This window comes from Stegostoma tigrinum, chromosome 3, assembly GCF_030684315.1.
Source record: "Stegostoma tigrinum isolate sSteTig4 chromosome 3, sSteTig4.hap1, whole genome shotgun sequence".
Taxonomy (NCBI): Eukaryota; Metazoa; Chordata; class Chondrichthyes; order Orectolobiformes; family Stegostomatidae; genus Stegostoma; species Stegostoma tigrinum.
Window position 1 is genome coordinate 74,756,057 of NC_081356.1, and position 13,015 is coordinate 74,769,071.

Consider the following 13,015-nt stretch of genomic DNA (forward strand, 5'->3'; position numbering starts at 1 on the left):
CTACTTGACCTCATACTCACCAATTTGCCTGCTGAAGATCCATTTGTCCACGATAGCATCTGTAGGAGTGACCATCACAGGAAGCTACAATGCGGAACTACTTGTATGCTAATCAACATATGCAACAACTTTTGAAGTTGCCCTATGGATTTTTCACAAATTTATGTAATGCATCGTGTGGATAACACACATTGCTGCTACTCAGCGGCAAAGATGGAGGCAGTAAATGGAGCCAAGCAAGTGGGCTGCTTCGTCCTGGATGGTTTTATGCCTCTTGAACATCATTGGGGAGTATTCCATCATGCTCATGACTTGTTTCTTGTAGAAAGTGGAATGTAGGAGGGTTTATCAGTACACTTGCAGACGATACAAAAATGGGTGAAGTGGTAAATATTGAAGAGATTAGCCTTAGACAACAAAAGGATTTGGATAGGCTAATCAGTGGCAAAATAGATTCAATCTGGATAAATGTGAGATGATTCACTTGGGCAGGACAACCAAGGCAAGGGAAGACATGATGCATGGTGGAAGCCTGGGAAGCACAGAGGATCAGAGGGATCTTGGCATGCACGTAACAAGTCCCTTAAGGTATCAGGTCAAATGGATAAAGTAGTTAAGGTATCATATGGTGTACTTGCCCTTATAGGTCAATACATAGAATTTAAGAGCAGGGACATTATGCTGAAACTGTGTAAAATGTTAGTTAGGCAACAGCCAGAGTATTGTGAGCAGTTCTGAAATCTACATGATAGGAGGGATGTGACAGCAGAATGTTGCTTGGGCTGGAAACTTATAGCTATGAAATTGGATGGACTAGGTTGCTTTTCTTACAGCACAGAAGATTGAGAGGGCACATAAATAAAATTATGAGGGCCAGATAGAGTAGACAGGAAGGGACATTTCCCTTTGATCAAGGGATCAATGACCAAGGGCCATAGGTCTAAGGTCAGGGCAGAAGGTATACAGGAGATGAGGGGAAAAACTTTTTCAGCTCAAGCATGGTGGGAATCTGGAACTCACCGATTTTAAGGGTGGTAGAGACAGAAGCCTTTGTAACATTTATGAAGTATTTAGATGTACGCCTCCAATTTCAAGCATACAAGGCTTTGCTCAAGGGCTGGAAAATGGCATTTGAATGTAAGTCTCCCCGCCCCCCCAGCCACATCCCAAAACCAGCCCAGCTTGTCCCTGCCTCCCTACCCTGTCTGTCCTTTCTCCTATCTATCCACTCCTCCCACCTCAACTCCCATCCCCACCTCCTTGCTACCAGCCTCATCACTGCCTCCTTGACCTGTCCGTCTTCCCTTGACTGACCAACTCCCACCCTAATTCCCCACCTACACTCACCTTTACTGGCCCCATTCCTGCCTCCTTGACCTGTCCGTCTCCTCTCCACCTACTTGCGCCTTTATCCATCTTCCATCCGCCTCCACCTCTCTCTTTATTTATTTCAGAATCACCTTCCCCTCCCCCATTTCTGAAGAAGAGTCCAGACCCAAAATGTCAGCTTTTCTACTCCTCTGAAGCTGCTTGGCCTGCTGTGTTGATCCAGCTTTATACCTTATTATCTTAAAATATAAGTGGTTGTTTTTGACTCGCATGGATGCACTGGGCCAAAGGACCTTTTTCTGTACAGTAGAGCTCAATGACTGTGGCTCTATGGCAGGCTTTGGGATTCAAGAGATAAGTTATGTTCCGCACAATTTGGAGCATTTGACCTGCTGTTACGGACACAGTATTTGTAGACATGTTTAATCAATCTGTTCAGAGATGTTGTGATGCACCTCTGGAGCAGGTATACTTCTAATAGCTAGTCCAGTTCAGTTGAGAATATTAACCCCATGGGTGCTGATAGCGGGAACTTCAGCCATGGTAATATGATTGAATGTCAAGGACCAATGGTTAGACTTTTTTGTTGGAGATGGTGATTGCCTGGTACTTGTATGCCATGAATGTTAATAGCCACTTGTCAGTTCAATCCAGGATATCCTCCGTCTTGCTCCATTTCGTCATGCAATACATCAGTATCTGAGGAGTTGCAAGTGGTGCTGAATATTGCACAATCATCAGTGAACATTCCAACTTCTGAATCTCTGAACAGTCTTATCAGATGCTATGCTAATTCAGTTTCTCTCTCCCTATATGCTGAGGATCTCCAATGTTTCTGTTTTTAATTTTAGATTTCTAGCATCTGCAGTCTTTTACTTTTATTCCCACTTCTGACCTTTATGATGGAGGGAAGTTAATTGATGAAACATCTGAAGATGGTTGGTTGAAGGACACCATCCTGAAGAACTCCTGCAGTGATGTCCTAGTGCTCAGATGATTAACCTTCGACAAGAACAGACATCTTCCTCTGTGCCAGATATGATGACTAGTGGATCTACACCCCCCCTGCCCCGCCACCCCCGATTTCCTCTGACTCCAGCTTTGCTGGGGCTCCTTAATTTCACACTTGATCAAATACAGCCTGATGTTAAGGTAAGTCATTCTAATCTCACCTCCGAAATTCAGTTCTTTTACCCATGTCTGAAGCAAGACTGTAATGAGGTCAGGAGGTAAGTTACCTTCGCGGAACCCAAACTGGGTGTCAGTGAGCAGGCTATTGCAATGCAACAGTTGCTGACAACACTGCTGATGACCACTTCCACCAATTTAGCAATCATCATGAGCAGACTGATGGGGCAGTAATTGGCTGGGGTTGAATTTATCCTAATTTATGGGTACAAGATATACTTGGGCAACTTTTCACATTTATCTGTTTAGATATCCTTGGGTTGATGATGCCATTTCCTGTGTTGGTGATGTCATTTCCTGTTCTTTTTCTCACAGCATGGTAGATGGTCTCCAAATCAATGTGTTTGTTGATGGAGTTCTGTTTGGAATGCCATGCTTCCAGGAATTCTCGTGCATGTCTCTGTTTGGCTTGACAAGTTCAGGAGGTGGTGTGGGGGGGCCCCCTAGTGGCTGATGTCACCTACAGGAACGCTCCCCTGAGGCTGATCAATGTGTACGCCCCAGCAGTACGGAGTGAGCGGTTGGCCGTCCTGCAGCAGCTTCCACCCCTGCTGGCTACGTCCAGGCCGGTCATCCTAGGCGGAGACTTCAACCGCATCATCAATGCAGATGGAAGATCCGGCGTGGGGACAGCAGGTGGAGGGAGTCAACTTGACGTCACGTCCAGATTCCTGATGGGCACGGTGAAGGACGCCAAGCTGCTCGACGTCTTCAGCACCCCTGCAGACAGACAGCAGCGGAGATACACCTGGTCGCGGCCAGACGGATCTATCCGCTCAAGGATAGACTTCCTGTTCGTGTCACGGGCGTTCTCGGTCAGGTCTACCGGCGTCAAGCCGGTGTTCTCCTCTGATTACTGCCTCCTGCTGGCCGACTGTCACTTACAGGACGACCAGCAGGCTGGCAAGGGGATGTGGAAGCTCAACATGACTCTCTTGGCCCCAGAGAACGTCAAGGAGCTTAAGAGGGAGTACGCTGGTTGGAGAACCGCGAAACACCTCTTTGAGTCTCCGGGCGACTGGTGGGAGACGGTGAAGGAGAACATCAAGAGGTTCTTTATCCTCAAGGGTGTTCGGAAGGTGAGCGAGAGGCGAGGAAAGCTGTCGCGACTCCAGAAAAGGGTGCAGAACCTGCTCCTTCTGCAGTTGATGGGGGACGATGTCATGGAGGACATCCGCGAGGTGAGGGGCCAGCAAGCCTCTCTCTTCGCCGTGGAGGCCTCCAGGATAATCTTCCGGTCCAGGGTCCGCTCCGTGGAGCAGGACGAGACGTGCTCGCGTTTCTTCTTTCAGAAGGTGCACAAAGAGAGCTCTGTGTTTAGCCGGCTGAAGGAGGACGACGGCTTGGTGACGTCGTCTCGGCCCGACATTTTGAGGATCAGCAGATCCTTCTATGCCGGACTGTACGACACGAAGCCCACGGACAGCACGGCCTCCGAGTCGTTCCTGTCGTCTATCACGGAGGTCTTAGACGACGGCACGAGGGAGTGGCTGGACCGGCCGATATCCCTGGACGAGCTGACCAGAGCCCTCAAGTCCTTGGAGAGGAATAAGACTCCTGGGAGCGACGGCTTACCGGTCGAGCTGTATTCCGCTCTGTGGGACCTGGTCGGCCATGGCATGCTGGAGGTGTACAACAGTGCGCTTCAGGCAGGCAAAATGTGCAAGTCCATGAGGAAGGGCATCATCACCCTCATTTACAAGAGGAAGGGGGAGAGGGAAGAAATTAAGAATTGGCATCCCATTTCATTATCGAACATGGACTACAAAATCCTGGCCAAGGTCATAGCCAACCGGGTCAGGTCTGTCCTGGAGTCGGTGATTCACCCTGACCAAACCTATGCTGTGCCAGGCAGGAAGATCGCCGAGAGCCTCGCGCTCATCAGGGATACGATCGCCTACGTGCAGGACAGGCGGGTGGACATCTGCTTCGTCAGCCTGGACCAGAAGAAGGCCTTCGACAGGGTCTCTCATGCTTACATGAGGGACGTCCTCTCCAAATTGGGGTTTGGGGAGGGCATCCGCAATTGGATCCGGCTGCTCTACACCAACATCGTCAGCGCAGTCTCGATCAACGGGTGGGAATCGGACAGTTTTCGTGTCAGATCTGGAGTCAGGCAGGGCTGCCCGCTCTCTCCTGCCTTGTTCGTGTGCTGTGTGGAGCCCTTCGCCACATCTATCTGGAAGGACGTGAGCCTGAAGGGCTTGACTATCCCAGGCAGCAGAGGCCTTCAGGTCAAGACCTCCCTGTACATGGACGACGTCGCCATCTTCTGCACCAATCGTCAGTCAGTGAGTAGGCTGTTGGACATCTGCGGACAGTTTGAACTGGCCTCTGGTGCCAAAGTCAATAGGGGTAAGAGCGAGGCCATGTTCTTTGGGAACTGGGACGACCGCTCCTTCATCCCCTTCACCGTCAGGACAGACTACCTGTTTGGTTTGGTGGAGCTGGGGCGTGCACTAAGACTTGGGAGGAGCGTATTGCCAAACTGAAGCAGAAGCTGAGCAGGTGGATGCTCCGGTCCCTCTCCATCGCGGGTAAGAACCTGGTTGTCAGGTGCGAGGGGCTTTCGGTACTGTTGTATGTGGCGCAGACCTGGCCTATTCCCTGGACCTGCGCCTCTGCGGTCACCGGGGCCATCTTCCACTTCATTTGGGGGTCGAGGATGGACCGGGTCCGCAGGGACACCATGTACAAAGACCTGGAAAATGGGGGAAAGGGCGTACCGAATGCCACCCTCGCCCTGACGGCTACCTTTGTGTGTGGCTGCATCAAGCTGTGCGTAGATCCTCAGTACGCAAACACCAAGTGTCACTACTTACTGAGGCTCTACCTGTCCCCTGTGTTGCGAAGGATGGGCCTGGCCTCGTTGCCGCGGAACGCTCCGAGTAGTTGGACCATCCCGTACCACCTGTCCTTCATGGAGAAATTTTTGAAGGGAAACACCTTTGACCACAAGGCCGTCAGGCAGTGGTCAGCATGTAGTATCCTCGAGACCCTTCGGGAAAAGGTGAGGGTGGATCCTGTCATGTGGTTCCCCACGCAGACTGCCAAAGTCATGCGGCAGAATGCCTCATTGCCAGAACTTTCAAACAAGCACAAGGACATTGCTTGGCTGGCGGTGAGAGGGGCTCTGCCAGTGAGGTCCTTTATGCATGCCTGAAATCTCTGCGCCACCGCACGCTGCCCTCGAGGCAACTGCGGGGGTGACGAGACTGTCGATCACCTCCTTCTGGAGTGTGCCTATGCGCAGGAGGTCTGGAGGGGGATGCAGTGGTATTTGTCGAGGTTCGTCCCGAGCAGCTCCGTGACACGGGACTCCGTGCTCTATGGGCTGTTTCCCAGGACGCACACCGAGGCCAACATCAACTGCGCCTGGAAGACCATCAATGCGCTGAAAGACGCTCTTTGGTCTGCCTGGAACTTGCTGGTCTGCCAGCTGAAAGAACTGACCCCGACCGAGTGTTGCAGACTGGCGCACTCCAAGGTCCAGGACTACGTGCTGAGGGCGCGCTAAAGCTTGGGGCAGCCTCCAAGGCGCGGTGGGGAAAGACCACCGTCTGAAACCCCTCGTCCAGAATAGAAAAAAGGGCCCTATCTGGTAACTGGGCCCAGCTGGCGCCTTCCCCAACCGGTCAGGGGACCAACGGGAACTGTGTGGGACGGGGAGACGACTGTCGGGGTATTTTCTTTGCTTTGCTTTTTATCTTCTTTGTTTTTTTTTCCTTTAGTTGGTGTACGTACCCCCTGGGTAACCCGGAGCGGCTTGCATGACTGGGTAGGTGTATAACTATGTTTTATTTTTTGTACATCTTATGAATGAAGTATATTTTTTCAAATAAAAAAAAAGTGACGAAACGTCTGAAAACTAACCTTCCAGCTCAGCGAGCAAACTTACATCCAGAACTTTTCACATTTTTGGGTTGATGTTCATGTTGTAGCTGTACTGGAGCAGCTTAGGTAAGGGTGCAACAAGTTCCAGAGCACAGGTCTTTAGAACTAATGCTGGAATAATGTCAAAGCCTGTGGCCCCTGCAGTATGCAATGGCTCCAACTGCTTATTGATAATATGTCAAGTAAATCAAATTGACCACACATAGGCATCTATGATACTGGGTCCTCTAGAAGTGCGCGATGGATCATCCACTCTGATGTACTTAATCCTACCATTATTGAGAACAGGGATATTTATGGAGTCTCTTGGAGTAGTTAACTGTCACTCACTGTCAAGGTTTACAAATGAAAATGATTGCTTGGATGAGATAACAATGCAATACAGCCCATATAACAAGTCACAGCTTCAGAAGACAGAGGATAAAAATGACACGAAATCTCTGAAAATGATGCTTAAGAAAATATGCATGGTGATTTAATAGAGGTTTGAACTTGAACAGCACTTACCAACCACAGAAGCTCCTCTTTCTGCAAATAACAATGCATACGTTCTTCCTAAACCTGTAAAAGACCTTTGATTAATCTAGATGCAAAGTGCCTAATTTTACAGTTAAATATGTACTTCTTGACACACATGTAAAATTTTACAAGTATGATGTTATGTAAACAGCAATGTCTCTAGCCAGTATTTTTTTCCAAATTTTGGCTAAATTGTTGCAGTTTAACAATATGTAAGGTTACCTATTTCAAATATAAAGTAATTGGATAATAAACTGTTGCACAATCATTGACAACATTACAATGCTTTAAGTGAAATGCTACCGCTGAAGTACAGCTAATCCAGTAAATTTCATCGAACTATTGAAGAGCTCAATACTATTCTAAAATGAGCAGTCTTCTGTAACATCATGGTCTCAGACTACAATTATCACAGTAACTTATCATTTACCTCTATTATTATGCAATCCAACTGTTTGTTTGATTCACTCGTATCAACTAACAGTTTATGTGCTTTGCATGCAAAATACAACTATGGTGCAGTTTAAATTAACTGTTTTGGGAAAAAAAATAGATGGGGAAGCATTTTCTTTGCTGTGCACAAATCTTATGATCAATCTTACATTTCAAAAATTCTCATGACTAGGTTAGCGGGAAATGTGTTGAAAGCAGGCAACAAAATTTTATCCATCGCTCAACTAATCAACAAAACTCAATGGACCCAGTGTCAATACTGACTGTGTTGATTTCAGCTCAGACAACAATAGAACAATACAAATGACACAACAAACCTTACAACTGTCCTAGAATAGCTTCCCTAGCTGGCACCCTAACATCACACTTACCTTACGTACTTGAATATAGAGGCTGACTGTTGGCAAAGCAACCATGTTTTACGTCCCTTTGATACTTGTATGCTACTTCCATGATAATTCTATACAACAGAATTTTCAAAATGGAAGTGCAGCTCTAGGTTTTTGAGGGAGCCCCAAGCAAACTCTTCTCTGAGAAATGTGGAGCTCCCTTATTTTCTAAAAAGGACAGAGAGGCAAGCTGCACAAGATCGCTCCCTCAGGAAGTGCGACTCAGTTAAAGAATCACATATCTAACTTTGTGAAAGGCTCAGCAAACAGTGCAGATGGGATCACAAAGAACCAACAGATGAACATAAGTGAGCAAGCATAGCGGATGGAATTCAATGGAGGATTATAAGGCGTAATTTCACATGAAGTCAGAGACCCAGCTCTGGACTGAAGAGTCAAGGAGAAATCCACTGCTGTAAGGCCAAAACAACCTATGCTGGTTCTACACCCAGTAACTGGCTAGGATGTGATTTCTACTCTCCTCTGGAAGGGTTGCCGATTTGCAAGGACTGCTAGCCATTTCTCCGGTCCCAGCAACACAAGTAAACACCAATAAGATAGTGGTAACCACTGCTGGGACTGCGCTAACAAAGTCACTCTTCACTAACAAAGAACCTCGCAGGATCAGGATAACAAGATGATGAACGGACGCTTTGTGTAAGGACCAGACCAGCAAGATTTCCTGACAGGGGTTAAGGGCACACTAGGAGGGAAATAAGCAGGGGTGCAGAGTATCATGTGGATTTTCTGTTAAGATGTGTGAAAACATGAAGAACCCCAACCTGTTACAAGGGTTCATTCGTAACTTCAACACATGATATGGACACCTCGAAGTAAACTACCGGCAGCAAAAATAGGAGGTATCCCTCAAGTGGCCATGAAATGGCCCAAGGGCATGCCACGTGATATCTCCTATCACCAGTAAAACACGATGAACACAGGAAGGCATCATGCCATACGTCATCTGCCCATGACACCCAATTTTACGCTACACCAACCCCTTGTTGGAGGGGGCATGATGTGTAAAGTTCTAGTCAGCCATTCTGAATAAGTAAATCTGATTATGAAAAATTGAGGATTTCTGTCCACTAATAGAAATTACCAAAAGGTAGAGGACAGATACAAAAACTAATTAAAAGGATTGCTTGACCGCAAGCCTTCAGCTGTAGCAGCAGAAGTACATAAAAAGTGACAGGTGTACTGCAATGGAAAGAAGGTTTTTCAGTTCATATACAACTGAAATCACCAAGACTTGGAAAGGATAGTGACTGATCTTGAAGGCGGGGGGGGGGGGGGTGAATCTGAATTTCATTAGAATAATGTCTGCCAAGTGGGTCAAATTAAGCAAAAAACTGAATACCTTAGGAATATATTCGCTTGGGCATAAAAAATAAGAAAATTAATCCAATCTAAGGTGTTTCAGATTATTAAAAATTGCAACAGACTAAATAGAAGGATACTTGTGGTACAGTCCCTACCACTGGCCCAAGAGGCCCAGGTTCCAGTCCCCCATGCTCCAGACATGTGTCATAAAATGAAAACAAAAAAAATGCTGGAGATTTCAGTAGGTCAGGCAGTATCCTTCTAGGCTAGATGACTCTTCATCAGAGTTGAAATATGGAGGAGGCAGCATTTATGCAATAGTGGACGGGAGAGGAGGTTAGAACGCTGGAGGAGAAAGGATGTTGATAGTTCAGATTAACTGATCGGAATGTGAGAATGGTGTGTCTAACTGCCAAACTGGAAAAAACAGACAGTCCCATTGGGGTGGGGAACAGGAAAGAGGGTGACAGAGATTGTAACAAGCAAAGGTGAAAGAAAGGGAAGGGATGTGTTAATAATTTGAAGGTGTTGAACTCAATATTGAGCCCAGTAGGCTGTAAACTGCCTAATTTGAAGATGAGATGTTGTTCCTCCAGTTTGTGTTGTAATTTGCTGGAGCATTGCAGCATGCCAAGGACAGACAGTGGGCATATGAATAAGACGCTGTATTAAAATGACTCGCCACAGGAAGGTTGGGGTCATGTTTGTGCACAGACCAGAATTGTTCTGCAAAGTAGTCATCCAATCTGCATTTAGTTTCTCCAATGTAGAGCAGACCACAATGGATACATCGAATAGAATACACAATATTGTAGGAGGTACAAGTGAAATGCTGCTTCATCTGGAAAGACTGTTTAAGCCATTGAATGGTGAGCAGGGAGGAGGTAAAGGGGCAGGTGTTGCACATTTTGCAGTTACGTGGGAAGGTGCAATGGGAAGAGGGGGGTGGTGTTGGTGGTCAAGGAATGGACAAGTGTATCCCGGAGGGAATAGTCTCTGCAAAATACAAACAGGGGGAATGAGGGTTAAGATGTATTTGGTGGTGGCATTCTGCTGGAGTTGTCTGAAATGGCTGAGAATGATTCTTTGAATGTGCAGGGTGGTGGAGTGAAAGATGAGAACAACAGCAATCTGATCATGCTGTTGTCAGTGATGGGAAGAAGTAAGGGCTGAAACACAGGTGATAGGTCAAATGCAGTTGAGGGTCCTGTCAACCACAGTGGGCAGGAAACCATGGTTATGGAATAAGGGAGCCATGTCAGCAGCACTGTTTTGGAAGGTGGCTTCGTCTGAACACATACGACTCAAGCAAAGGAACTGGGAGAATGAGGTGGAAACTTGCAGGGTGTGGGGTGGGAGCAGCTTTAGTGAAGGTGGCTATAGGAGTCAGTGGCTTTGTAGTGGATGGCAATGGATAGTTTATTCCCTGAAATGGAGACCAGGGGGTCAAGAAAAGAAAGTGTCGGAAATGGACAATGTGAAAGTTATAGGGGGCTGGAAACTGGAGGCAAAAAGGACAAATTTTTCAACATGAAGCAGGACCGAAACAGTTGATGTACCAAAAAAAAATTGTTGTGGAAAGGGGCCTGTGTAGGACTGGAAGAAGATTTGTTCCACATACCCCATAAAAAGGCAGGCATAACTGGGACCCATGCCGGTGGGCCATAGCCACTCCTGCATGTCATATCACATCTGGACAGAGATAATGGGAACTGCAGGTGCTGGAGAATCCGAGATAATGAAGTATGGAGCTGGATGAACACAGCAGACCAAGTAGCATCTTAGGAGCACAAAAGCTGACGTTTCGGGCCCAGGCCCCTTTTCTGCTGAAGGGTCTAGGCCTGAAACGTCAGATTTTGTGCTCCTAAGATGCTGCTCGGCCTGCTGTGTTCATCCAGCTCCACACTTTGTTATCACGTCTGGACAGGTTGACTTTTGAAAAAGAGTAAATAGAAAGTGTCTCCCTGAGAGAATTTTCGCTTTCCTCCTGAGTATAGACCTTGGACAGCAAACAACTTGGGGGGAATTTCTTACAAAGACGCTTTTATACAAAATTCAGCGCAGTCAGCAGGCTACGCATCAGAACTGATAAACTACTACAAAGTTGCAGTCTCGACATCTCCACCTCCTCCTCCTCCTCCGAAGTACACATTAAGCCTCGGATGGGTGCACTATTTGTTAACTTAAGAGTGAAGTCTGGATAGATATTCTGAATAATTGAGCAATTCATATCGCGGGTGTAATCTAAGTAAATATTTAAAAGGTACAAATTTCATTTGTGGCTCTTAGTGGGCCGTCGACACTGTTTGGAAGGTTTTTTTTTAAAATAAATGTGGAATATTTAAAACAGCCACATAATATTAAGATCCATTTCTGCACCATTGCCTTCTGAAAGGTACAAACAAGAAAAACAACGCCTAGAGCGGAATAAGTTTTAGTAACGCCCGAGCTCGCAGCATTAAACCTGATCGTTAAAGCCGGGGAGGGGGACACAACCAATAGCTGTACCCGTCAATTAAGGGCAACTGGTGGGAGAGAGAGGTTTAAAACATTGCGCCAGGCACCGACCTCCTCCAGCTCCTGTCACCAGGGCCACCTTCCCATCAAAGCGAAGAGGAAGAGCAGCTCCTACAGCCGCCATGTCTCCACCGTCACAGGGAGTCCAGTGCGCAGATGCGGGCAGCACTGCAACCTGGGAGATGTAGTCCCAAGCTAGTGGCTGCTGCCCAGACCAGGTACTGCCCAGGCACCAAAACAAAGTTGTTGGAAAAAGCCCAACGGGTCTAGCAGCATCTGTGAAGGAAAACAAAAACACAGTTAACGTTTCGGGTCTCGTGACCCCTTCTCAGAACATCATCCGCAGTTCTTTCACCTTTTTTACTGCCCAGACCAAGCACTCTCCTGACCAGGCACTGCCAAGGTGCTGCCCAGTCCAGATGCTGCCCAAACCACACACTGCCCAGTCCAGGTACTGCCGAGGTCAGTCCATTGTCGACATGCTTTCACATTTCAAGCATCCACAGCATTTTCCTCAACTACAATTGAGTTTCCTCATGACCTGACAGTTATTACAGTGATGTAGCCCCAGCTATGCTTGCCTCTTTGTAGGTTACGTGGAACAGTCCCTCTTCCGCACCTACACAGGCCCCAAACCCCACCTCTTCCTCCGGTACATTGATGACTGTATCGGCGCCACCTCTTGCTCCCCAGAGGAGCTCGAACAGTTCATCCACTTCACCAACACCTTCCACCCCAACCTTCAGTTCACCTGGGCCATCTCCAGCACATCCCTCACCTTCCTGGACCTCTCAGTCTCCATCTCAGGCAACCAGCTTGTAACTGATGTCCATTTCAAGCCCACTGACTCCCACAGCTACCTAGAATACACCTCCTCCCACCCACCCTCCTGCAAAAATTCCATCCCCTATTCCCAATTCCTCCGCCTCCGCCGCATCTGCTCCCACGATAAGACATTCCACTCCCGCACATCCCAGATGTCCAAGTTCTTCAAGGACCCGCAACTTTCCCCCCACAGTGATCGAGAACGCCCTTGACCGCGTCTCCTGTATTTCCCACAACACATCCCTCACACCCCGCCCCCGCCACAACCGCCCAAAGAGGATCCCCCTCATTCTCACACACCACCCCACCAACCTCCGGATACAACGCATCATCCTCCGACACTTCCGCCATCTATAATCCGACCCCACCACCCAAGACATTTTTCCATCCCCACCCCTGTCTGCTTTCCGGAGAGACCACTCTCTCCGTGACTCCCTTGTTCGCTCCACACTGCCCTCCAAACCCACCACACCCGGCACCTTCCCCTGCAACCGCAGGAAATGCTACACTTGCCCCCACACTTCCTCCCTCACCCCTATCCCAGGCCCCAAGATGACATTCCACATTAAGCAGAGGTT

At 47.8% G+C, this 13,015-nt stretch overlaps 1 protein-coding gene across 2 annotated transcripts in view; it reads right to left on the reverse strand.

Annotated features, from left to right (window-relative positions):
* The window catches only part of hsd17b4 (hydroxysteroid (17-beta) dehydrogenase 4), a 123,162-nt gene extending 111,407 nt beyond the window's left edge, over positions 1-11,755 (reverse strand). For both annotated transcript variants that reach the window (XM_048527665.2, XM_048527664.2), the window contains exons 1-2: positions 11,664-11,755; positions 6,919-6,972 (exon numbers count right to left, since the gene is read on the reverse strand). In XM_048527665.2, the coding sequence (XP_048383622.2) occupies positions 6,919-6,972; positions 11,664-11,736 (127 nt within the window). In that variant the 5' untranslated portion in view covers positions 11,737-11,755. The remainder of the gene's footprint in view (positions 1-6,918; positions 6,973-11,663) is intronic.
* Positions 11,756-13,015: the final 1,260 nt, after the last annotated feature.